At 44.1% G+C, this 27618-nt stretch overlaps 1 protein-coding gene across 5 annotated transcripts in view; it reads left to right on the top strand.

Moving 5' to 3' along the window:
- LOC118514415 (Fc receptor-like protein 5) overlaps positions 1-27618 on the top strand; it is a 49182-nt gene that overhangs the window by 7130 nt on the left and 14434 nt on the right. For all 5 annotated transcript variants that reach the window (XM_036061297.1, XM_036061298.1, XM_036061295.1 and 2 more), the window contains exons 3-6: positions 20607-20752; positions 23558-23768; positions 24319-24430; positions 27002-27177. In XM_036061297.1, coding sequence (XP_035917190.1) covers positions 20607-20752; positions 23558-23768; positions 24319-24430; positions 27002-27177 — 645 coding nt within the window. The remainder of the gene's footprint in view (positions 1-20606; positions 20753-23557; positions 23769-24318; positions 24431-27001; positions 27178-27618) is intronic.

Here is a 27618-nt window from a genome sequence, read left to right as displayed (position 1 = left end):
ATTTGCTTTAAGAGCGTTCTAAGTGTCATACTGTTTCCATTGTCTCCATTGGTAATGTCTTAGCGCCACTAGAAGTCTCTAGCGCTTTAACCAACTTTATCATCATATTTCAAAACTCTCTTAAGTGTATGCCATATTACCACTAAGTACTGAAATGGGCTAGCAATATTTCAATATCTCTCTAAAATATTCTCATTAGTTATTAAACTCCATTTTGTTAAATTCCATAATGTGTCAATATGGCCACTGATTGACCTAACGACCTCTAAGGTAAAGCCTGCCATTTCTGGCTGAATGATGCTACAACAGAAGTGACGGTCTGGATGGGATATTGCTCTCAGTCCTTCCGTGTGAACTAATATATGTTAGGATAACAAAATTAAGCAATCAATCACTAGCCACTTTTATTTTAGCATGAAATTTGTAGTCAAATCTTTTGCTGCATACAAACTACTCACATTGTATTTTGAACCATTTTGTTATCTTATTCAAGCAATCCTTTCATGGAAGCTTTTCTCTTTGCCATGCTGCCAAACCTTACCCAATTTCACAATGACACCCATCAAAACAAAATTGCCTTCACAAATACAGTAAACCACAATTTAAGATTAGTTGGGCCCATGCTGCCGCACGTCTGCTTTCTGGCTAACGAGACAAGGACCACCCCGGTAATGGTATTGTTACGTAGCCTCACAATACGGAAACATGACTCGGAAGAATGCCTCCCCGTTTGGCAACTCTCCTTCGATCCTTCTCTTCATCTCCCTTTCCTTTCCACATGCACCAGCTGTGAAAGATAAAGTTCTGTGCACCGTCGTCCTTCACCCCCCCCAAAACCACAGACGCGTTTTTGTGGGCAATCAGGCTCGATTGCTGGACTAACAACTGACAACAAAACTCAAACGCCTCTTGGTAACACGCACACGCACATACGAGTTTGTTGTGGGGGATGGTTGGCGTTGGAGCAAAAACACAAACAGAAACAACCTGCCCAGTTTCACGCCCAACACGCTCCCCGGGCTCCCCTGGTTCTTGTCCTGTTTGCTTACTCTTGTCACACGCTTGGTAGTTCTGAAAGGCACGGCTGCTCGTCCATCCCAGCACCGGAATGGGTAGCAACGCAAGGCGGCGGGTGCAGGTGGCAAAGAAAATGTGAAAAACTTCAAATCCAAACTAGCTTTTGTTGGGCTTACGAGTTCTTCACCTCTCGTGCACAGTACTTGGTGAGATCGGATGGAAAAATTAACATCAACCGTGTCGATCGAACAAAAGTCTACAAAAGGAAACGCCTCGGAATGGTACTCAGATAGACATGCACTCACACACACCTATAGACCATGAAGAACTCTATTACACATCGTACAACCATCATTCGAGTAGGTTTTGGTGGGACTGGGTACTGTTTTTCTTTCCCATTTTCCCATGCTGCTACTCGTAGGCAAAGTGTGCACAAACAGTTGGAAAAGTTGACGCTCAAACCTTGGCCCGTTATTGTTTCGTGCTTCGTCCTCTCCCCCATGGTTCCCAACCTTCTCCGCCGAAAGGGCACTGTGTGGCACTTCCATTGGAAACATTTCCGATTCCGGATTACGTGCGCGACGAGGCATCATAATGTAGTGGTAGTAGGTCCTGCCATAGAAAAACCTACCATAACCGGGCTGCCGTTGCACCGGAAAAGGTAGTTGTAAGGAGAGTGTAACCGGGGGGAGTGGAGGGCAAAACTTTCTCAATGCTGTACCTTACACTGGAAAAATGCCACACGGAAGCGACCGGGTAGTACGGCGAAAGACCCGGCCCGATGGAAAGATGCAGATTGTGGAATTTTGATAGTATGTAATGAACATGTGTAAAATGGGTCAGGTTTGCGTCGTTTTGCGCGTTTTGCCTAACTTTAGGCGCGTTAGGCAATGGGGAACGGTTCCAGTTAGTCGGCAGAAGCTATGGGCTTCTCTTGGCTTTTTTAATGGTGTCCCGGACCCAGTAGGTTGGTCGAGCGAGTGAGAGAAAGAGAGAGAAAGAGACAGTTGATATTTGATGGTGTCATCGGTGAGAAGGTTTCCAACTTTTCCTCCAGCTGTGTGTCTGTGCCCGGTAGGTTTGATGGCGAAATATGGTGGCGAACGCTTTATGGAGAAGTGATTTTAAAATTGTGCTGAGAAAGTTTTTCCTTCACGGCTCAAATTACACACACACACACACACACACACACACACACACGAGGATGTAGATATGGGGCAACAAAAAAAAACTCTTCCGTCAGCCTTTTCCGGTCAGCTTCACAATTTTCTCGGCTCGCCTTTTTTCCTCCCCGCTTCTGCTCCCGAATGTGTGCGACAAAATCCCATTAAGCGGACAGCTTTTCCTGTCCAACGGGAATGGGAAACGGTTCCCGAAAATGGTACCCCTACACTCCCTGCACACGGCTTTCTCACCTGCACACCTTCAATTTTACGTGTCACTTGAAGAGGGTACACCGAGCGTCCGCACATTATCTTATGCAGATGACATTCCACCAAATGGTTCTACTGGTGCGACACTTCTTCTTCTACCGAGGCATGAATTTTGCAGCAAGGAACTCACCCGCGAGAGAGAGAGAGTGAGGTTGGAAAATATCCCTTACGGAATGTAAAACTTGTCCTGTGCCTGCCGCGCCATGGATGGATTTTCCATTCGGAAGGGATCTAGAAAGAATGGAAGCAAAAAATCCCACTTCCCGGTACACGAAAACGGCTCATTCTACCAAACCAACGTCAGTAATTGACACGATAACCTCACGGAGGCGTGTGTTTTAAGGGGAAAGGGTTGGAATTGCAATATTTTCCCAACCCCCAGTTGCCTTATTCCGGGACGGTGAAACAAAGAGCGACACGATAGGTGCGAGAATGTGTGGCTGCAAATTGTTTCTAAAAATTCTGGCCCCAGAACTCCATTAACGTAATGGTGCTGTCGCGGAGCATGTTTGCATGTGCCGCCGTGTATTAGCCCAAGCAAACCTTCTACATCGCTCAATTTCGTTCCCATTCGTCAAGGGTTGGAATTTCTTTCCCCCCAACACTTTGGGCGCCAATTTCGTTCGGTTTGAAATGTAATGTAGGGAAGAAGTTCTAATCAATTTCTGACGCTTGAATTTCGCTTCGCTTATTTCTATATAATTTAACGTAGATTTACGCTGTGAGTGAGGGGCCTTATTTTTGTTTCATTTTAACCAAGAACATGTTACATTCATTCGGGCTTCACACTATATCAATCCCTCTCTGACGAAGCTAATCGCAATCGTCGTTTCGAACTGTTCGCCGCCAGCGAAGCGACCATTGCTGGAATGGATCGGTGTGTGCGCCTTCACACGTAACTAAATCGATTTGCTCCGGCATTCATTTCATGCTCGAACGCTTGCATTACCGATCTCTGGTGCCGGGCTACTATTCATTCATCGCCATCACCGTTTGGTGAAGGAAACGCGCGCAATGAAAATGCAGAACGGCGAATGATTGCTCGATCAGTGTTTCCGTTCCGTACGCTTGCCTGCCCAGCTACAAAGCTCAACCGACTCAGCGGATCTGCCAGCCAGAGACAGTCGAGCGAAAGCGAGCGAAAGTATAGGGAAGACATTCTTTTACGAGCGCGAGTAACGAAAATGGGGGCTACCCACAACGTGGTAGCAACATAATCGATGTACGGTGAAATTGATTGCGCGTCACTGCAGACAAAACAGATTGAGACGTATGTTTCCCAGGGTTCCTGTTTTTTTGCCGGCACGCGAAAATGAAGCACATAATGTCCGGATGGAAGTTGTCTAGTCGCCCGAGTCTCATTGCGCTTTGTCCCTCGTCTTGCTCAACAGCTTTTAATGGAAGCTACAAGCTGCTTTTAATTTTTGACCGCGACTGAAGCTAAGGGAGAGAAGGTTATTAATAGTTTTCTAAGGACTCTCAAGAATGCACGGCTATGCTGGGAAGCGATGCTACATTTTTCTCTCCCTTTTCGCTACGCTTTGCAGTACCGGGATGTTGGAAACCGTGCCAACAAAATACACGGAATTGCAATAATGCATTTCTTGGATCTACCTCTACCGGGATCCGGATGTGCGCTGCATTGTTTGATCAATTGTCTGAAAAATATGATTTCCGATCGCATTTGTGCTGAACGGAGCAGAAGCTTGAAAAGTTTTCCATTGAAAATCCGTGCACAAAGCATAATGCTGTGTTTTGCTTTTAGTTCTCTAATAGGTCTTAGTATATAAGCTGGCAGTGGGAATTATATAGTTTCTTTATATTCTGAGGTACTGTTCGGACGAATTATGTCGTAGCAAGGAATTTGAGGATTAAATTATATATACCTCCATTGTAGAGACGTTTCTTACTGTTAGCTGAGATTATGGAGACCTAATGTGTGAGTCGTCAACTTCTTGGAAGTTTATTTCCTCGACTCTAGAAATTGCCGGAGTGAAATTTGGGGCTTAATACATTTCTTGCCGTTTGTTTTAGAATGCAAAGACTGCAAAGAAATAGCCATGTTTAAGCACATACCGATTTATAGAGTACAATTTAAACATAATGAGTTCGAGGAACCTGCTGATTTATTTCTTACAGTCGTTCAGAGCGTTTATTTTACGTTATTCTGGTGCTGTACTCGATCTAAATCTTAATTCTAGATCGTGTTCTGCTGGTTGCCTACCGTTAGGCGCAAACAAAAGCCACAAACGATGTTAGTACAGTAAACAGTCTAATTTATCGTTTAGCATTTTATTCATGGATAACAAGGACAAGGATAGGAAACGAAATTTGATTTCACGCACTCGCCCACAACGAACTTGAAATATCTCAGAACAACGGAGTTTAACTATTTCATGCAAGGATGTATATCTACAACTTAGTAAAGAGTTAGCTTCGGTGTCGGGCGTCGGTAGCTGAATTCTTGATTCTTGTTGACAGTAAGTGCTTTGAGCTAGACCATTTCATTGCGGCAGTGATTAAACTGGTCAAACGAAGTGTGACGTGTTAATTCCATTCCATAATTCGCAATTTATTATGGCCAAGGTCATTTAATAAAGCTCAATAACTGATTTAAGAGGGCATTCAAAATGACAGATCAATTTCCTGAGTTTTCCAACTTGAGCAATCGATACTTAGCCAACTGTTTGGAAGTAGCAGATTCAAAGCAATTTCAAAAATAAATACGGCTTAGTAATTTTGTTGAATTTGGTGTGGAACATTATCAAATAATTTATGTGAAGCATTTACTTGAATTCCTCTTAAAATGCTAAACAAGACGAAGTGAATCAATATTTCCAAGAAACAAACAGCTTCTCCAAAAATATGATCCATAATTTATGCCAACACTCATATACTCACATTTTTCACAAGAAATTGTGTACGAATTTTGCTGCTCAAAATTCTAAATGCGATCAATATTTGCGCCATCTACTTGACGGTCGAGTTTGCCGCAAAGTAACGAGTATCGCGATTTTTGGGCCGACCGATGTTGGAACCGCTCCGAAGGCGAACCCCGCAAAACTCCTATTAGCATCCTTGCCGGCAGTTGTGTCATTTTCGTTCGGGCGTAAACGAATCGCGTCTGTCCGTAGCGTGAAGCAGTTGGTGTCAAAAGCACCGAGAAACCTATTCATCGTTTTCCACCCGAAAGCACACGGAAGGAAAGGAAAAGCTTACGAATGAAGAATCACTTTCCGGGTGAACCTTTACGCGTTGGGAGCCACAGGAAAGAAAGCTGCCAAGCGCGTCTAAGCCGGCACAGTCGATATTTTTGCTTGCAGCCAAGTTCCGAGGCTGCACGGCTCACCGCATCCCATTACGGACGTACCCGTGATGAACTGACGGGCGTAGTGTAATGATTTCCCAATCAACAGCTCTTGCAAGCAGCTCTTGCTAGTTGATGGTGCTAGTTTGTAAATGATGGGCTCGAGTTACATCTCCTATTCCGCGTGTGCGCTCGCGCATCCGAATCGACACCCAAGACAGCGAGCGTTCTATTTTGAGTGATCTGACTGACAAACCGGGCTGTGAGGAAAGCGAGCGTGATGATGGGGTAATGTAATAGCAGCGCGTTTAGATTACAGTCTAACAGCTGATTAATTAATAACACTGCTCCTTTCCCAGGGCGCAACACTTGGCGCACATCAGACCGGAGCCGAGTTTCGTGCCATCGTGCACTGCCAGCTCGTTGCGATACTTGGCAAGACGTTTAGATTAGATGTTAATTGGATCAAATGTAATTGTGCTTCTGCTGCTTGGCACACTTGCTTACCCACGAGTGTTAAGGTGTGCTGGATTGAAAAACGTACCCAGTTATGAACCGGTGTTTCTGCAACACCCATCCTTACCTAGCCCCATCAAGAACAACCCGCTTTTGGCCCGAAAGAAGAAAAAGAAAAACAACCACATCTCTTACGCTCGAAAGTTCCCGATCCGGGTATTCTTCGTACTCTTTTCAAAAGTGAGGTCGTTCCGGTCGATTCGTCGTTTTGTTTTCAGCTCTTGGAAGCTCCCAGAAGTTGTCGGGCTGCTCTCTTTGCTTCGACTCCATCAAGCAACCGCTCCCCCCCCCCCCCCACTCCCGCTCCCAAAAACCCTTGAGGCACGACCGTCGGTGCGATCCTTGCGAAACGAAACGTAGCACCAGCGTAGCGAGTTTTTATAATTGGAATAATTAAATGGTTTTCGGATAGTTGTGAGTGCACCCTTTCCCTTTCGGGGCTACGCGAGAACATGTGTCCTTTCTTGTGGGGCAAGTGGTGAAGGCTTACGGTCGTGTGAGCCGTCTTCCTTCGAGAGTGTGGATGTGTGTTTTTGCTCGTTCAACATGTGTGATAGATAAATCATGTATTAGCTGTGCACCATGTTACGGGTGTGATGCTACCTGCCCGAAGGCATTTTCCGAGGGATATGGTATGAAATAAGTTTTAATGAGCTGCTCTGATATCGTCTTGTTGGTTGGTTTGGTCTGGCAGCTGCTACCTGTTTTGGGGGGGGCGCGCGAATATTCCGTACAGTGGGTGTCAGTTAAGCTTTTGTCTGTGTGTGAGTGTGTAGCTGAAAGGATATTATTATTGCCAACTTGTTGTATGTATCCTATTGTGAGGAGTATTATAATAAGCCTTCAAATTCAGTTTCAGACGAGCAGATGACTTGAAAATTAATGTAAATAATTTGCTCGAGCCAGTAGCGCGTAAAACAATTGGTTTGAAGTCAAATTAGTAAGAGCCATTCAAAGAAGCTGAGGCTTTTAAATAATGTTACTCGAATTGCATATCTTTAGGCGTCAAAAAGTAAGATTTTAAACTGATCGATGAAATAAGAGCTTAAGTAGATAAATGGTGACTTTGTTGTCGTCAATCAACAGAAAAAAATTAAGAAAAATAATAAATTTGATAACGGTTCTTAAGTCTGCGAAAAGCTTGGTATAATATTAAATAGAATTTAAATGTTAACTACCCTCGAAAGAGAGACAATCATTAGACAATCGTTGATATTGACAACATCGATTATAAAATGGGTTGAATGGAATAAAACACTATGTTTATTACATACTTTCAGGAGTTTAAAAACAAGGCGTGGATTTAGCATGTCAAGTTTTAAGCATAAACTCTTCCAAATCAAATTGTTCATTTCCACCACAAAATGCTCAGTAATAGCATGACAGATTGTGCATAGTAAACGAAGAATTAGCTCAACAATTAATAACTTACACTGTTCCCCCATAAACAGAAACGCTTTGCTCAGCATGAATCTTCTTTTTCGCCACAGTAAATAAACATTTATCTCCCCCTCGAAAGCTCTGAGCTTTCGCGTGTATCCGCCACGCGTACAATAAATCTTCCCAGAAACCGAAAGTCAACCGAAAGACCTCCCATGTATCCAATGTCCGGACGTACTTTGCTCCACTTTGTCACACCGTGTCGCATATAGTATCCTTATCGGATAGCCTTTTACGGATGGGGCGTACGCATCCATCTGACCTCCCCTTTTTGACACACAAGTCGTCTCCCGAGGGAGACGCAGGCAGAGAATGAGATTCTTCCGTATTAATTGCACACGACATCTAATCACTTGCCCCCTAACCGTAGTCTGGTGTCTGGTCAGCCGTTTTCTTCCGAAGAAATCGAAAAGACAATCAAGTCACTCAAGAAATGTTGTCAACGCAAAAACCGAGGCAGAAGGCTGTGCGAGAGGCTGTGTACACAAAACACTTCACCGGTGGGAATGCGCAACGCGACTCCGGAACAGGACAGGGTAAGCGGACTAGTTTATTGGCCTTTGTGTCGTTGTTGGAACTGCTGCTGGTGCGTTCCCAATTTATCTTTTCCAGCCGACTGGATCAACAATGTTGATTTTGAGGTCGGCGCACAGTCCTCGGCACCCCCCCCAGAGTGTACGGAAGTCATCAAAAGGTTTCCGAAGGCATGGGTTTTGGTTTTCGGGAATGGATTGCTGCCCATCAGTCACGCCCGCCTTTCTCGCCTAGAATCGATGGGGAAATTGAGATAATAGTGAAGAAACGACCGAAGACGTCGCCCGGGACACTAAAGGTTGAAGGTTGACGGTACACGCACACAGTGAAGATGTGGCCTTCGATGGTGCACATGTAGACGGACTGTGGTGAAGATCCTCCAAGCTTTATCGATTTGTTGACTGTGTACCAGGGCAGTTAAAGGGGCCGCTCGTGATGCTCATCAGCATCGTCCTCTTTTTTGGGGCTGGACTTCTTACCGTAAGCTGTTGTTTTGCGTCTCAATATTATTGCAGCTGGAGAAAGCAAATCCTCTCCCTTGCTTGCGTGCTCCTTCCGAGAAGGCGTCACCCCACAACGCTGATGTCCTCTGATGGGTGTGTGTGTGTGTTGTGGGCATAGGATGTTTACCCTTGGTGGCTATTGTGCAAGCAAGTGGTGCCCACATTTATCAGGAAGTGGGGATTTCGATCCGCCTAGCTTTGAGCTTTAACCAAGTTACCAAACAATTTATATTTTCTCAACCTGGGTTGGTGGAGTGTCCGATTATCCGCTAAATAAAGAAAACACAGCTGAATAAAGCTTATTCACTGCAACGATTAACAACTGGGTGGGAAACCTCTAGCCTGGAGCATGTTACATTAGGTGATGCGAGAGTATAAAGCGATGTAAAGTAATCGTCTTCAAAGGGGAGAATTTTAAAATAGCCCAGATCTTAGAAATGTCTGACCCTCCCGGAGGCCTCTTCAAGGAAATGCTGGATGCATCCCAACTTTCTGGACAGCCCAGCAAGATCACCCAGATCAGGTGGTAAGATTAAGGTTTATAAAATGAGGGTTTTGCGAATGCGGAATAATTCATTCACGACGGCTTTTCGGGAACTTTCTCTTCACCTATTTGAAAGCCGCTCTTGGGGAATCTTCTCACGTAATTTTGTGAAGTGATGAAAAAAAACGAACTCTTCTGATTGGAAGATACGTTTCCTTTACAACCATTTCCGAAATCCGTAGCGAAAGCGAAGTTTAAAATCCATCAATTATAACCCCCTAATACCTAACTTTGCCCGCTGACACGACCAACACGGGCTCGGATCGATGTAAGAACTTTGGGATCTGGTGTTGAACGCAAATCCCGGATCACTAGCGGGGCCTGCAGGTGCCAATGATCCAGCCAACCATCAAGCCTTTCCGGGAAGATGTTCAGAAAACGGGCGCGAATCAAACTCACCATCCCTTGTTGCAAAAGTTTTCCGCTGTGCCCAACCACTTGCTAAGGTTAGGTGGATAGCTAATCTTCCACTTTCGATCTGGGATTTTCATCCGATTCGAAATTCCAAAGTTTGGGAACGTGGTAGACGCCCGAGTAAGTGATAAGATGGACAAGCCTCCCTCCCTCGTGCCATTCAGTGCCCATCTTTGGTCAGCCCGTTTAAAGATGGAGAGAGATTTTTGTGTGTCGGTGCTCTGTTCAAGAAAATGGAACAAGGTGCGTAGAAAACTTTCCGAAACATTTACATCCGTCGCCCAACTCCGTAGACCAGATCTGCACTGAACAGGGCGAACGTTTCGACACAAAAACCATTTGCCAAGGCTCTTTACCCTTTTTAAATTTCGTTTCGCGATGCTTGGGGAAATGGTGCTTTTAGCTTCTCGGTTTTTTTTATCCAGAAACAGAGCTATTTCATTGGGTTCGAAGAAAAGTTCCGATATTTATTGCAGCGAAAGGTATGTCAGTGAACTCGCTTCCTGTAAAACGGGAAGGGTCTTTCGGCTTGCCTTTGCTTTTTCACCAGAGCAAGACAGGCGATAGTGACACCGTGTTCCACTTTTTGTGTTATTATTCAGTTCGCTGGTCGAAACGGATAGGAAATGGCCCATTCTTCTGACTTTCGGCTTCCAACAACGGAAAGTAACATTATCAACGACATTTGTATGCTAATGAATTGTAAGATTTGCCTGTCAAAGGTTGCCCCATTTCTGAGTCCTGGATTCCGGGACGGCTAAACGAGGTGACAAATTTTGGGAATCCTTTTTGTTTGGCTTCTTCCTCCCAGATAAAGCTTTATGACTTCCGTGGGTAGAGGAATAAGCTTTTAAAGATGGATTTTCCGAAGGGAGGGAGAAAAAATTAGGTCGTATTTTAATCTTACCCGGTAAGTTATGTGTTTTTGATTTGGGTGTTGAAGATAATCGATGGTAAATAGAGTTGTTTTGATCTCTTTTAATTTATGGGTATTTGTTTTCGGAAATTGTCTGACTGTAAGAGGTTTTTCAGGTCCTTTAGAGGTATATTTGACCAGGTTTTCATTCATTTCAAACTCCAAAACTATTTTAAATAGTTTCCTGAGGCGAGAGCTTTAAATTAGTATATTTTTATGCCATTAGACAAGAATTCACCCTAACCGACTGACCATTTCAGCTGCTTCAGAAGATCATCTCCCGTACTAACCACCACGAGCATGAGTAGGTAGTTTGAAGTTAAATGAGTTTGAAATAAAGCATTCCCTTGTTGTTGAAATTCATATCCACCCGGTTTAGCATACACATACCGCTGACTCACTCGGTGTTTTGGCAGATTCAATTTATGAGATCAGCATACAGTTTCGGCAGGCCAGGCAGGGCTGCCCAAAGCCCGTGAGAAAGCAACGCAAGAAGAAGAGCGCTCGAAACGCTCTACCCCCTCCGAAAACGGGTTGCCATTCTTGCAACACGGAACGCTGGTGCAAGATTAGAATTCATTACGCCACGGCCCGGTCGGGTTGCGCTTTTGCATGGAGCGATGAGCAGCAGCAGCAGCAGATGATGATGATATTGTAGCAATAGCCCCAGCAGCAAAGATCAGCATATTTTTCTGGTTTCAGGGTGGCCCGTATGGAATAAATAAATGGAATCCCATTCACAACTTTTATGACCATCGTTTGCATGGTCGTACACAGCTGGCTCCAGGGAGCCGACGGGTTTCGGTGGAAGCGATGAGGAAAATACATACACACACACACGAACGATTCCATGCACTTATTCTTAATGGATGGAAATGGGGGTTTGAAGCATGGTGACTTATTCTTGTGAATGAAGCAAAATAGTGTATTAAATGCAAATCAACTGGACGCCGAAGAAGATATGCTAATTCTGACAGTAGCATTTCGTTGAGTGCCGGGGATTTTTGGGAGAATCATAGTTGGGAATTTTGAAGACAAATTTGAGGAAGGAAGCACGCCTTGCCATCATCTTAAGAGAGCTTGGAGCTTCATCTGGCTTTGTATTTTTCTTTGGAGAAAAATATTTTAGAAAAACGTTTCTTTGATGGTGATGGCTTGAAACTATTCAATATTTACTCAAATAATTCGTGTTGAATCTGTTGGTGGTGTTGTCTCAAAGTGTCATGCTTTTAATTACCACTGAACAAGTCAGTAACTCTGCAGATGCAACCACTACAGAACACTACACCCTGTCCATCCTCAAAAGCATCTGTTCATCAACCCTCGACCAACGGCACTTATCGAACACATTGACCGTATTTTCCGGTCGTACTCTTCATTACCCTAACCCACCCACAAAAACGGCAGCAAAACTGAACGTCCGTGGCCAGTAACTCACCGTACCGAAATGACTTCACACCATCCCGTGAATCCCGTCGGCAGCACAAAATCGAGAAGGATAATGTAGTTTACTATTTATTGCCCACCGTTTCGTTCGCTTCTGTGTACTGCGGATGGGTTCTGTTTGTGTACGGCGGTCGTACACAAAACGTTCGGCCATAAAGTTTCCTTTCCGGAGCCTCTTTTTCTTCTAACGTTTGATAGCATGGGTAGAACTCTACCGGTAGCGGCTTCCTTTCTTTCCTGCAGCAGAAAAGCAAAAACAAAGCGAATGTATGTGGCTCATGAAACATTCACATTCGGGTAGTTGCTTGGAATAGAGCGGGCAGCGGACAGCATTTTCTTCCGCGCACAAACGTGTCACTTTGGGCCAGAGAAAATCGCAATCGATACCGTACGCGACCCGTGTACTGTGTGCCCCTGTGTGTAGTGGAGCTAAAGGGCGGTGTTTCGGTGGTGGCTTCTGTGTGGCGTTAATAATTAAGTAACATTTGTATGAAAATTTATTCCAATCACATCACAACCCGGGGCCGGGGCATTATTTTTTGTGTCCTGGTGGTGTGGTGTGACGATGGTGGCTCTGTTGTGGTGAATATTTGTAAGAAAATCTGACGATGCGCAAACGGAATCTGTGTGGTTTGTGGCTTTATCTGGTGGATGGGAGTGTCACGGAGAAGGAAGAGGGGTGGTCGGGAGAGGATGATAATATCCTTTTGCACAACAACAACAAAAAGCGGCCAGATGGATGAACCAGGGATGATGCAAAACGATGGGATGGCCTCATAAAACGAGCACGGTACATAAAACCACAAATTCAATTTTAGCTTCTTTATAAGTACATACGCAGATACAGACACGAACGGGCATGAAAGGGTATGAAAAGAATAAGAAACCGGTAAAAGGCATATTCCTTCTGGCCAGAAGTTTGGGCGTAAAAAGAAGAGGCTAAAAAAATCCCCATTGTCAACAATGAACCACTTCCGGAAACATATTTTTCACCAGCCCCAATGTCCCTGCCAGCGGTTCACCGGTCGTGGTAGTTTTCGGTAGGGAAATTGATCACCGGCCAGCTTCCGCTCGCAACCACCGCCCCACATCCTTCCTTCGATTACAATTATGACGAACGATGATGAGGTTACCAACCTTGCTGAAAGCGTCGTTATGGAGAAAAAAAAACCCCGAAAGGCGATGGAGACGCCCAGTCAGCCACATTATGAAAAATATGATGGAGGTGCCCAGTACGCCAGTTCGGTACGATGAATGAATGCAAGATCAATTTTCCCGCTCGTTTGACCCAATCATCATTCGAGATGATTAACTTTCGTTCACTCATCAGGCTAGATCATCGGATTTCTTCCTTCCGTGAGGGGTAAAACACGTAAAAAATATTGTCATTGTGTGTTCACTTTCACTCGCTTTTATCCGTCGGCTTTTGGCTTCCTCGTGCCACAGACGATAAGATTTATGTGTTCATCCTTTTTTTTCTTCTTTATTTTCGTAGTATCTGGCCCTGTGCGTGTGTGTGTGTGCATTTGGGACAAGTGAAAGTGACTTTCACGTTCGTGGGGCATGATAAATCTTTAGTCAACCACTCTCACGACCCACGTTTTTGGGGGTCACGATGGACCTGGAAGGATTATCCTTTAGACAACCGGGGCAGCTGGAAACCTTCTGGTGAAAAGATTTTCCCCGTTCGTGTGACCGCACGCACGCATATTCAGTGTTATGAAAGGAGGTCGGTAGGTCGCGGGATTGCTTTCTTTTTTTTCGCCTTCTCGCTTTCAAGAAAAGAAGATGGGATAGTGCAAAACAGCGAGATGGCAATAAACATGAAAGAAGAAAGCTGTACAGGAAAAGTTATTCCCGTAGATTTAAGGGGAAGAATAAAACATGGGCCCTCGTTCTTACCGTTCCACAACGTTTCAACGATGTCCAGCCCGGGTTCAAGGGATAAAAAGAAGGACATAAAATGATGAATAGCGGGACAACCTCGGGGCAAAACCGTGGGGTTGAGAAAAACGAATGAGTTTTAAAGCTTTTCATCTTACCGTCTCGAGAGGAAAGCGTAAATACAATATGCCATGCACTCCCGAAGCGTATGCTAGCCGAGTGGAGCTGTTTAAAATTTATCTACTAGAAAGTTCAGTTCAAGATGGGACGGAAATATGGTTCGTAATATGTTACGAAAGCTAATCATAATAAAACAAACTGCCCACATTTGACAAATATGTCGATGTGTGTTTTGTGCGAGGGTATTCGAGGGATTTTTATTGATATCCTTTTTTTGTTTTCAATTATCTTCATAAATCTTGTTTTATAACGTTTTCGTACATATTTTACAGCTTGAAGGAGTAAATGGATCCAGGCCGTTCTTTATGAATAAAAAAAAAAAGTAGTAAATGGTCAGCTTGACTTAAAATAACTGTTTTATACATTCAGTGAAACTTCATAACTCTATTAGAATAAATAGAACTCTAGTTCATTGTACTTATTCAACTCTAGCAATAATCACTTTAGGCCCCTCTCGTCAATGTTGCATTGAATTGCCTACATTTAGGCGTCGACCATGCGTGTTGCGTGAATTCGTTAATATTATTTGATTCATGCTACTTCATTTCTTTTCTTTTTCAATTAAAAAATCGGAAAGCCACTCTGCCAAATTTCATTTATAATTGTTTTTTATGCAACGTTAATTTATTTCAAAACTCTTCGCCTGAATTTCATCTCCAAAGAAAAAGGCGCCTTCCTCTTCCAAGCTCCCGAAATCCCACCAGCTTTCCAGTGAACCAGTTAATAAGCACGAGTGTCAACTGTTGCAAAAGAAAAAAGACACAAAAAATCCATTCAAACCAAATTCCCGCTTCACCGAAAATAGAATTGTCCGAAATCCGGAACGAGCGTAACGAGCTCGCTCGGCAGCCCTCTTTGCATTCGCAGCTTTGAAACGCAGCGTCTAACCTTATCATCTAATTAAAATTTGTGATTTTTCTTACAACTCGCGTACCATTAATTAAAAACTTTTACACTGCTGCTTGATTCGGCGACGGCTCCTTACGGCACTGCATTATGCAGAAACGAAATGTCGCCCGTTCCGGTAGCACTTGGAAGGGCTGGGCCTTGGGCGAGAAGAAGAAGATGTAAAAAAACCCTTACCCAAAGTATCGTTTTCTTTTGCCCCGTTCGGTTGCTGGTTTTGTTGCTATCTCGTGCTCGTGTTCTTGGATGTTATTTTAAGTACAAGGACGGGCTTGTAAAATGGTGCGCTTCGCTGCAGCCCAACGGTCAAGACGCCAACCCTCTCGTCCACTCTCACACGCCAGGAACCATCAACACCACCAGTCATCCTCCGGAGAGTGCTTCATTAAAAGCGAATTTCTTAATTTCACTCCAGAATGGCTCCCAAATCAACAATTTAGAGTAACCGTGTAGCCTCCAGTACTTGCCACGGTGATGTTCCGCAGGTGTCTGTGGGTGGGTGTGTGTGGTCACTGCCGTTTGCGTATGATGGCGCGAGCGACAAGATGAAAAAAAATGGCACCACCATCAGAAACCTTCCAGGAGTTGGGGAGGGAGCCAGGATGGTAAGGAACCGTTGGGGATGATAAGATACACAGCCGGGAATGGAGGTGTTTGCTGCTCACTTAAGTGTAGCTTGGAGGGTTTTTCGGGAGCAAATGTTAAAGTTAAGCCATTCCACCGTTGCAGAGAACAGGAACTTTCATTCTCAAGGTTTCACTCAGATTCACTTTGAGCGGGCGAGCATAGAAAGCAATGCTCTGCACGACTCAGATGACATCAAGCTCTGCATAATTTATTACCCTCACTTTTAAAGGCAATGGCGCCGAGAAGTTGGCACGAAACTGGGCCAGCAGTTGCTTCATTGAGAGAAGGTGTTCCGAGCGAACACCTCTTACCGGGTGTGTGCGTTTGAATGAGTAATAAAATGGAACCATGTTTCGTATCAATCATACGACCGGGTCGGAGAAACAATCGTCCTGTGTGTAACTGGCAAATTTATATGTGCTCCGCTGCTTTAAGCCTTGCCAACGAACGATTTTCACATTCTTCACCTTCGCCAGGTTTGCCAGGTAATGAGGTAGCTGAGAAGAAGTTGCTTCAGCACCCAACGCATAACTCGGTCACCCTACCCTACCGGAGAACAGCGTCTGAAAGTCGGTTTGACACCCGTGTGGTATAATTTATGGTGACAGGAAAACAATGAATCAATTACCATTGTTGCATACATTACATGAACGTGTGAGCCGCCCTTACGACATGACAAATAGGTTCCGAGTGCGGGTGAAAATGTGCTTTCGCCCGTTCGATCGTTATGATGTGGGATCGTTGATGTAGCGGCGCAGGTGGAGCCGGGTAAAAGTTAATGGTGCCCCGAAAAGAGGGATGACAAATAGATTGACGTGACAGTTAGAAGGTAGAGGAAGTAATAAGTGTATCCGGTCGCAGTTGTTGGGAAACAGATGGGTGTACAGTATGATCGATGCGATATGTATGGGTCTGGGACGTCTGGGTAGGTGTTTGTTCAATTTGTCAGTTCGATTTACGTTTGATTGACTGAATAATTAGAAGATCCATTATGTTGTGTTTTTTCATTGTAAAACAAACCAGACGACTAGTGTGCCAACATGATCAATCGAATCTTAGCTAATAGATTGAGTTTTTATGTTTCTGTATTCAAGTCTGCAAACTGTTTGACTCAATTGGCGATCTTTTGTGCTTAGACTTCAAACATTCGATTTAAGAAGCCTAAATGTAGGCAATTTACAGGCACAAACCCAGAGTTTTCAGCCTGACTCACTGATACGACCCGCAACGGAGAATCAGATGGTTCGTGACGCTGTTGTGGCGTTCTTGTTGAAAATTTTGCGAGCACAATCAAACAGAGAAAAATGTGGAAAAATTATAATGCACTGAACAGTCATGTTCAAGATTTTTCAAGGAATAAATTTGACTGCAGAAACATAATGTGATAACCAGTTCGATCTTGGAAGAAGTCGTTGCATACTTTAAGGCGTTCTCACTTGCCGGGCATAAGTATATTGAATCAAGAATTAATAAGCCTTTTCAACGCAACTCAACCCAATCTAGAGGCAAGCGCATTGCGAGTTCATAGCAATCTTAGCCGCGCAAAAGATGTGGTAATGGAATTTAATTAAATATTACCCACCCCGCATTCGAACGAAATCATCCGTACTGTCTATTCAAGTGGGTAAATTCTTCATAACAGATGTGTTTGACTTACACATATTCATTTAGTTTCAATCAGTGCTTCAGTTAAAGTGGAGAGCACACTCCAAATCACGGTGAAAGGGAACCGTTGCATAAGACAGCTGCACCAGAAGAAAAGCTCGGTCGGTCGACCCTATTCTAGAGCCACAATGAGCCCCCTATTCCAGCGTTAATATTTGCCACCGTGCATTTGCTCATTTTCCACTAGAATACCACTCCGGTGCTCGATCTTTGTTGAAACAAGTGATTGCTCAGCTCGTTCACGAACGTGTGCTTCTTCGTGCTCAAAAGAAGCACATCTTCCAACCGGTGACGATGGTTTTGATGTGCATTTCCATTCGCTTTCACTGATGCATGTAACGATGCATTCCGTCCTACCGTTTGCCGCAGAGCTCCGTCCGTCCGTCGTGGCCTTTCGTAAGGTCTGTGCAATTAAGCTGCTCCATTCAACCATCCAGCATCCTCGATTGGCGCGTGGAGTAGAGAGATTTCGACAGATTGATTGGCTTACTTCGGCCTGCCCCGGCACTGCGCCCTCCATCCACGGAACCAACCATAGTGTGGGGAAATAGAAATCAATTCAACGGAATCCGCTCTTGGTTGAGCCTGGCAGCACTCAATCAACGGCACATCAATGGCACACTCGTAGAAAGATAAACGTACATTCGCAGTTACATTCGGATTGTACTGACACGGAAAAGGAACGTGCCTGTCTTTGCAGTTTCCTTCCTTCCTTCCTCACTGCCTAACCTAGCACCGCTCATCAAAAGCACCGAACGGGAATTGAATTAAATAAACACAAAATACGAAATTACCACAACCACTCCAGCCCTAATTATGGCCATCTCTCTCTTTGTCTCCCTCTCTCCCGGAGCATGACAAGCCGGAGCGACCCTAAAGCGGAAGCTCCTTGGTGAAGTACGGTGTGAGAGCTTCAAGAAGCAGTGTCTTCCTGCTATCACACCCTCGGCAGTAGTAGCTACCGGTAGGGCAGAAAGCAAGCAATAATAAGCTATGTAATTAGCTGTGTCTTGTGAGGTTTGATTACCCGACCCAGACCCACCCGAAGAAGGCCTCCGATGGTAACAACATTACCATTCGGTGGTCTGTCATTAGTCAGTTTACTTCCGGCCACCATCGCCACGGACGGTCCCAGTTTGCCATTGATGCGTTCCTAATGGGACGGAAATTTTGCAGGCGATACCACCCAGAAAGCTGTAATAAATGTTAATGCAATCACACGACGAGCGAGCGAGCGGTGAACGATGATTCGCTGCTGATGCTGATGATGCCGTTGCGGCGATGAGGACCTGCCACTGATTGCATGAACATTTGCTATTGTTTTTTTTTGCACCTAATGTTTCCTTTCGGTACAGTGGGTATTGTTTTTGTGGGGAGGAACAAAATGCTTACACTGCTTATCGGTGATGCGTGCTTAATTTGTAGTTGCGAGTGAAGAGCGGAATTAGCTTCAACTGCCGATGCGTGACGTTTGCTTTTAAGCTGGGTGAGTTCTTTTCTAAAATGAGTGCACATGTTTGAGCGTAATAAAGTCAACATTCAGATAAATTTTACAGAACTAAAACTGTTGTTAACTACATCATATGACAGAGCCACCTCACGGAAAACCAATTTTTTCGAGCAGATTTTAATAGTAAAAAATATTAAAGCTATCATTTGATTCATTATTTAAATAATAAATGTAACTTTACAATAATGCGATAAGAGCAGTTCAAGCTTCAGAAAAATATTCTAGAATACGTCCAGAGAAAAAATCTTGGCACGACAGACTATTCCGCTAAGGATAAGCTAGGTCATGGAAGCCGATACTGGCAGCCTACTTTTTTTAAAATTTGAGGTTCAAATAAAAAAAATCAATTGAAAGAAACTGTAATAAAATAACTGCAGAAATTGTAGATGGAAGAATTTGTACACACTTCTAACTGTACCTCTGTAATAACCTTTAAAATGATATTTAAACTTCTTCTTCGCTTTATCAACGCCCTCTAACAGAAAACTTAAGTACTTAAGGCTTTCAACATGTTTTAACTTTCTGATCATTAGGAAGATGTTGTCAAGCATGGAATAAAGACAAAATGTCCACAGTCTGCAAGTAGTAATAAAAATGGTTAATAATTTGTAAGGAAAATATCTTGTCCGGCCGGATTGACAGGATATTAATAAATGAAGTATTTAAATCAACCTAATAAACCCAACCTAATGTCATACTTCAATATTCACACAACACAAAATGTTTCAAATTCCGCACATAACTCATTCGATTAAGCACCATTATATTGCTCTAAGCCCATTATCCGTACAACGAAATCCACCGCCACACCGCCACCGTCGTTCAGCATATTCTTTAAGAAAGCACTCCCCCGAAACTTATTTATGCATACAAACCAACCAGAACGTTAATTAAAATAGCAACTCTTGCCGGGGAAAACGGGGAAAAGTTCTCCCTCACCAAGCGCCCGCCACGGACGATCGGACGGAAAACGAAAAGTCGTGTCCGTGCACTCTAATTATGCTTATGCATCGCAACGGCCCTGACAACCATGACGAGCGTTTCACCATCCACCATCGGAAATGTGCCAATTCTCGAAGTCATTTTAATAACAACAAAAAATAAGACCACACTCCCTCACGGACTCTCATTTTCCGACATCATAATGCGCACGGCGAAAACAAGCTTGTTATGTGTGTGTGTGTGTGGTGTTTCGGCTGGAAATTGGTGTAGGAAAGTTATTTACCCACCTTAACCTTCACTGCTCGTTTCCACCGCTCGTGTTCGGTCCTACCGGTATGAAACAACACAGGCTGTGCTGGGATGTGAGATTAGGCAAAGAGGCAAATTTAAACTTCATTACGACATGATATTTGCATTTTCTTTCCCAAGCCGACAGCAGGGTGGACAGGACAGGCGGTTGAGCTGGGGAGGTGTTTTATTGCCCTGGATGATAATAATCAGCCCAGGCTTTAATCCAATTCCGAAAACGATCTGTCGCCAAGACTCATTAATCTTCGCGGACGGGTGCCGGATGGGTTGGTGGGTGGGCTTTTGGAGGATGGTTCTAACCGATAATGCTAATGTCACCTCATATCGCACGGAGGATGCGATTCTTACGTACCTTTCTTCTTTGTAGTGGGTCTTTTTTCATCCCCCTATCTGCTTCCCTGTCAGCTTTCCCACTCCATGTTCCCGCTTGTCACATTGTGTGGTTAAGCAGAATGCGTCGTGGTTTTTTTGTTGCTGCTTATCTAAGTGGTTTTTGTTCTCCCCTCTTTACAGACTCCAACGAGGCGAAGGCAGCGCACAGAAACTCATTAGGTCCATTACAAAGTCAATTTATTACTAAGAATAACACTAGAGTAATTAGTCAACGAGGAGGCCTAGCGGTGCTGCCCTGCAGCGTCACCATGACAACACCAGCCACTGTAAGTAAGTATTTTGTTAGTCGAACGCTTTGGTTTGCTTCTGTTTTATACTTTCGTAATGAACTCTTCAGTTTCTGTTTCGAGGTTGCTTATCTCCGTTTGGTTTATCTTTCATATTTTATGCTTTGTTTTACTTTGAGCGTGAGTTTGAAAGCATTTTTGACGCATTTTTCATGCCTTTGTGGTTTAATTAGGTATAATTGATTGTGTTGTTTAAATTGAAATGTATGAAAGGAAAAACACTCATTCAAAGAATTCTTGGAAACTGGACAAAACCCTCTTTGAATAATCACAATCATTGTTCAATACAACCGATGAGCAAAATTCCATTAAAAACGTCAAATTAAAGTGAGCAGAACAAGACACAACAAGCATCACCTATCAAAGCGATTTTGTTCTCAACCATCCCCACTTGGACAGAAAAGTAATTGTGCACGACGAGGGAAAATAGAATGACTGGCACATGTCAACGATTGCAATCGCTTCCCACTTCTTCTAACTCTCATCTTGCAACGAAGCATCTATTTTTGAAGCTTCCCGTAAAGAGGCTACAATCGCTTCAAGAGCCAAAGAAAGAAAAAATCGGAACCACCAGAAATGTGCACCGGGTCCAGGTAATGTGTTGCAGAAATGACGATGCTATTTGTGACTTCTGCTCTGCACAAAACTCTCGTAACACCGTGTTAGTGCCAGTTAGTATCGCGCACCAATAAAACAGGAAGAAATACAGGACAGAATGATAGGACGTAAAGTTCCTGGACATTATTGGCCCTCGTATACTGCTTACCCAGGCTGCCTGTGCTCGTGCTCAGAATGATAGCCATCGAACAGATTGATTTTCCCATTCAATACAGTTGTCTGCCGAATGGACACAGGAGAAGAAAAAAAATGGAAGAAAAATGTTTAAAAAGTATCGAACAGCAAAGAAATCCTCCTGGCGAGGGGAGATCGAGCAAGTCAAAAACAACCTGCTTCCGGCTTGTGCAGCAAAATAGCTTTTGCCCATTGAATGGTGAATGGGTACCGGGTTTTGCGACATCGAAGACATCCGGTGTTCCTTGTTGAGGTTTTTTTTTGTTGTTGTCCGAGTGATTTTATAGGTCAACGACGATTTTTCCGCTGTGCTGCATTTTAATCGTGGTCATTTTTTGACTGGGTTTAAGTTGAACTATTTCAATTTTAAAATAGCAGGAGCAAAGTGAATGAAGTATGAAGTTTTGATCAAGTAGGAAAGAGTTGTCAAAAAATTCTCCCTTGATATCGAAGCGCCATCTGAAAGAGAGGTGATGAACTAACAAATAAAAGACAGTCAATAACAAAAGGGACATTATATTTGATATAAATCAACTGTTTTTTTTTTTTTCATGAATAAGCCATGTTCAAATGATGTTAAATTCCACTGTACTTGTACCAATAGGAAATGCTTAGATCATCGAAGATAAAAAGGGAAAAGGTTGAAAATTCTCCTTCTTTATTTCAACGCCAACTGTAGCAATTAAAATCAAATTTAAAGTGACTGCTAATTTAAAAGTACTATCAAATCGCCACAACGCCATCTGATGGTAATCGAACCAAATTACCAGTAAGATTTAAATTGGTTTTGTAATAGAAGGCGATTTTTTATGCTTTATTTCACTTAAGAATGAAAGAAAAATCATGTATTGAACAGCATCAATTTTATTTTTTCCAATCAATATTGTATTCCAATCAATATCACGAACCAGTCACAAGAAAAAGTCACCGATGAAGCAACACAACAGTGTTGCTATCAGTTTCAAAAGCAAAGTAAAAAAAAAGTATCGTACAAGAAAAGTTGACTTCAACCTATTTTTTAACTTTCCAATGCTTTTCTTCGAGGCATCCCAAGCAAAGGAAAACGAAATAAAGGAAAAAACACGAATCTACAGCCAAAAAACTGCCTACGCCGAGTGAAACTTTTCCTGTGTGCCAAGAAGCTCGTTGTAAATTGAAATTGCTACAGCATGTCAGCCTACGTTCCACCAACCGCGCTCCCGGTCCTTGGGCTTCCCAAATGCCTCCAACACGTAATGCGGCAAGGTTAAATCGATAGCAGATGAATTTTACCGTTCAAAGTTTTCCACCTTCTGCCACTAAGCAGGTACCAGTGCAAGCGGCGTACCCATTGCAGTGGCCATGTCTCACGATCGGTGGCGAAGCGCACCGAAAACCATCTGCCGAGCAATTACAACAAGTGAAAATTTAGGAATTTATTGCTAATTGAAATTTTATCCGACCCTGCCTGGTGCCAGCCTGCTTGAGTGGATGGTAAACCCGGGGTTGAATATTCTCCGCAGTCTCGCTGCCCGGTCTTATTGCACAGCAGCCACACATTCGACAGGCATCCCCTTTCTGGGTGCTGCTGGTCAAAGTGCAACCCGCCGTACCGTGTACGGTAATGTGCGGGAAAAGCGGGTCGACAAGGCTTGTAAAGTTCGACAAGTACGGTCAAGAGCCATCGGTTTCAACGACAAACAGACAGACACCCTTTTGGTGCCGTGTTTTGTCTTTCTGAAACGGGCAGGTCGCTTCAGTTGGTACGGGAATATTGTTTCAAATTAAATTTTCACTCACTTCCATGCCGGTTGCGTCGTTGCCAAATGGTCAAAAGTGCTTTCATTAGTCGTTTTTTTGTGTGTGCCTTAGTTGCTTCTGCTGCATGCGGACATTATGGCGGAGCAGATACACGACAAATGCCCCCACTCCCGCCCCACCATATACTTGATCTTAGTTCCATCCATGCGGCATTTTTTCCCCTCTTTCTCCCACCCCTTTTTCCCCGCACAGGTGTCCTGGTTCCGGCGGAAAGACTACCAGCTGCTGACGGTCGGCCTTTCGACGTACAGCAGCGACGATCGGTTCCTGGTCGAGCATACGCGCCACCTCGGCAACTGGGCGCTGCGGATAAAGAACGCCCGCAAGGAGGACGAAGGACTGTACGAGTGCCAAATTTCCACCCATCCACCCCAGTCGATATTCATCGAGCTTAGGATCGTCGGTAAGTGCTGCCGGGGAAAGACGATGATGACGATGTTTGGAGCTTCGATTTTTCTGCCCATTATTTTTCCAAGGGTTGTTTTTTTTGTGTGTGGATGTGCCCAGAAATTTCTTAATCGATTCGGTTGCGTACCTGATTCGGTGTGCAGAAGAAAATGTAATTTATATGGAAATTTGCCTGATGAATTATTAGTCACCTGGGAACCGGTTCTGGGCGATTTTTTCGGTCGCGCAACAGAGAGAAATTGGAGAGCATCCTTCTGAGTTGGTCAGTTGAGTTCAAGAGATAGAAGAAAGCTGAGACTATTTTTGGGGCATTTTCTGAGTTCTCAAGATTTATTTTTCGTTTCTATCCACCCTGTCAAATGACGATTCATAATTTTTATTTTGGGCTACAAGGCACACATCAAACATGGTTGGGACTTTTATCTGTTTTTCTAATACAACGCGAGTCATTGCCGCATATAGCAAAAGGAACCGCATTTTTCCCAAGCACAGCATTAACTGCATCTTTTTCCGTCTCTTTTTCCCATCGCTCCACAAAAAAACAGAGGCGGTCGCAGAAATTCTCGAGGCGCCCGATTTGCATATAGACGAAGGATCGACGCTGCGACTGGAATGCAAACTGAAACGTGCCACCGAAAGTCCGCTTTACGTCTTTTGGTAAGTATTTGGTGCGGTCCGGAGTTTCGGTTGATCGGTTATGAAAGATTTATGACGGAAAATATATCGGTGCACATCGGTGTGCCCCGGTGCAGAGGTGTATAGACAACCTCCACGATCAAGACCCCTCAAGAGAGGGAGATCGGGAGATGAGGGCGATGAAATGAAATAAATAAATATCCGTCAAGTGGCAGCCATACCCATCGTCGTCGTCGTCGTCGTCGCCGGCTGCGTTGTCCGCTCCGTGTCTCGCGGGTTTCGATCCACAACACAAAGCGGAAGAACTCGGTTGGTACGATTTATGGCGAAATCGAGTCCCCGAGTTCGGGTTTTTGATGTGGGCAGAGCAAAGATGAAACGGCTTCCAATTTGGTGCCGGGTCTACGATTCCCGCGAGATCAGAAATGGGTAAGGTGTTTGTGGGGGGGGGGGGGGGGGGGGGGGTGGGTGGAGGAGTGCAGCGATGTTTTCTTTTCATCGGGCAGAATCACCTTTCACTCCGGGACACATTGGCGTGATGGAATGCGTCGTAATCGTAAAATTGAGAACCATCCCGTTCCGCCCTGTTTCATTCCGCCCGGCGTACTCGGAGCGCGCTCTTTGCTGTGGTTGCCGTGCCAAAGTTGTCTGTCGTCTTGGGTGCTCCGAAGCAGATTCTTTTGCGTTGTTTGCTTTTTTATTGGGAACCGTTTGGGAGGGCACGTTGGTCAGAGTTATTGTAAGCGACGTGGAATGCAAACAGCAATCCTTCGATCACGTGCCGACTCACGGGTTTGATTCAAGCTGGGCACAGGGAAAGAATTTGAATCTGCTTGCGTGGGGGAGTGTTGCAAGGGATGGCGAGAGGAGGAAGCGATTTCATTGAGAGCGTTCCTGGTGGATCGATTGATTCGTGTTGTGAACGAGATGGCAACATTGAAAAAATATCCTGGCTCTGGTGTGGTAGGGCGACAAGGTTGTGAAAGAAGGATTCTAGCCGTGCAAGGACAAATAATGTATTTGGCAGGCATTGGTATTAAAAGCAATATAAAGTTAAACGAGAAGCAATACTCTCTATAAACTTTTTGTGCTTAATAAGTATTACTACTTTACTGATATGTTTATGTATGCAGACCTGTTCTAATCTGACTAGGACATGGGTCTGAGAAGACTACGTTGCAGAAGCGTTCTTATGCGATCATTATAATTTTCTGGAGAGAAGCTGGAACAAATCCAGGAGCTTTGTTTATCAAGAATGATGTTTCTTAAATGAGATCTTTATGTCTAAAATGAGATGAAATCCAGTAGTCTTGGCTTAAAAAGAGAGACTCTACAAGATTTATTGAACAAAATAAGGTGAAAATGAAGTCCATTGGCTATATTTCCTTCGCACTTCAATTAGCGGATGTCTTAAAAGTTGCCCTCCAGACTAGCTATATACGTCATGAGAATGATACCTGACTACCCAGTCTGTGAAGGTCCTTTTTCTCATATGCCATGTCTGGAAGTATGTAATCGACTGAGGCAGAGGTTTTCGTTTTTAAACCCCATTTTCACGTCGGCTAGGATTTCACGTTTCAGAAACTGGAAATCCTAAATAAGCACTATTTCCATCCCTGGTTATTGAAAATTCATTGCCCATATTTATTGCCATAAAATATCCGTAAAGGTTCAAACGGGAAACAAACTGCTGCAAATTAAAGCATGTGAAAAGTTTATTTAATGATTCCCATAAAAATCCTCATATTGAGATAAATTATAACACACAACAACCCTCACCTCAGCGAATAGTGTCACAAGGACCGCTCCTTATTAAGCCAAAAAAGAAAAGATTTAATAGCAACCAAAAACTCTTTATCCCGCTCACCTGCTGCCAGTAAGCACCGGGTTTTATGAACCGGAATTTAACACATTTTATCGCTCGTTCGCTTTTTTTTTTGTTTTCGTTCCCTCACGCTTGGATTAAAGGCGGCCCCCTACACTGCTGATGAAGTAATTTTCACCATTTAAGCGTCCCTTTAAAGCTTGAAAAGCAAAAACACGCCCAAGAGAAACGAAGAGCAAAAAATCAAAAGCAGGATACGCTGGTTGGGTTTACTTTCTTCACAATCCTCCGGGCTTGACTCCGGGCCTAAATCGACCGTCTTGCCACCTCCGTCTTACCCCAGCAAGTACCCCATACCTGGTGCGATATGTGCCGGTGTTTTGTCAGCACCAGCAGCATGTGCTGGCGGGACGATTTATGAGCGCGTATCAAATTTCAATCTCTTCCACTTCATTTATTATGCTGAGCGTAGCTGAACGAAGGGTAGCGGTGGGTAGAAAAAAAAAGGCTGGAAGTCTAAAGCAGGTGCAGAAACAAAAACAAAAAGAATGCTGGAAATAAACAAATACCTCGCAAGCGCTGACAACGTCGACAAGTCCTACGATGGTGACGGCGATGACGGTGGTTACTGTGCTGAGGACACAGCGGGATGCCGTGACATTTTGCCTGCTTGCTGTTTGGTGTACTTTCTTCCCTTCTTCTTCTTACACTCTCTTTTTCACCCTACTGATAGAGCTATTCTTCGTTCCTTGCTATCCCTCCCACAGGTATCACGAGGATCGGATGGTGAACTACGATCAGGAGGACGGTGTGTCCGTGTCGAACAATAAGCTCACCTCCAGCATCCTCACGGTGCGGAATGCGACGGCCCGGCACGGTGGTAACTACACCTGCGCTCCGGCGAACGCGCGCCAATCGAGTGTTTATGTGCACGTGCTGAAAGGTAAGTGGAAATATTTCGCTTTCCCTGGGTTGGGAAAATGTTTTCTTTTTTGTTCGGTGGGCTTTTGCATAAGAAAAACGGGTGTTTGCATAGGGCATCGATCTTGCTTCGGGACGTCAGTGCAGAAAGCGGGTCGCGCTCGGTCAACCGCGGAATGCAACATCCAGTGGAAAACAGGAATAGACCGAACAGACCAAATGCATGCTTTGCTACAGTTCCATAACGCTGTCTTCGTTGTCGTGGAAGTGGAGCGACGTGGGGCTGGGAATAGCTGCTTCAATGCTTTGGTCGATTAGGAAAATAGAAATTGTACTGGAGTGCTTTCCACTTGCCTCCACTTGTTCGATGGGGAAATGGGGAGCTACAGAATTGGAAAAAGCAAATTCATAAATTCCACCATCCAGACTAACTACCGACAGCGTACGGATAAGGCGTGCGCAC

The sequence above is a fragment of the Anopheles stephensi genome, chromosome 3 (genome assembly GCF_013141755.1).
Source record: "Anopheles stephensi strain Indian chromosome 3, UCI_ANSTEP_V1.0, whole genome shotgun sequence".
In the NCBI taxonomy this organism is placed as follows: Eukaryota; Metazoa; Arthropoda; class Insecta; order Diptera; family Culicidae; genus Anopheles; species Anopheles stephensi.
The sequence above is the reverse complement of the archived record's forward strand: the minus strand, read 5'-3'. Positions and strand labels throughout refer to the sequence as shown.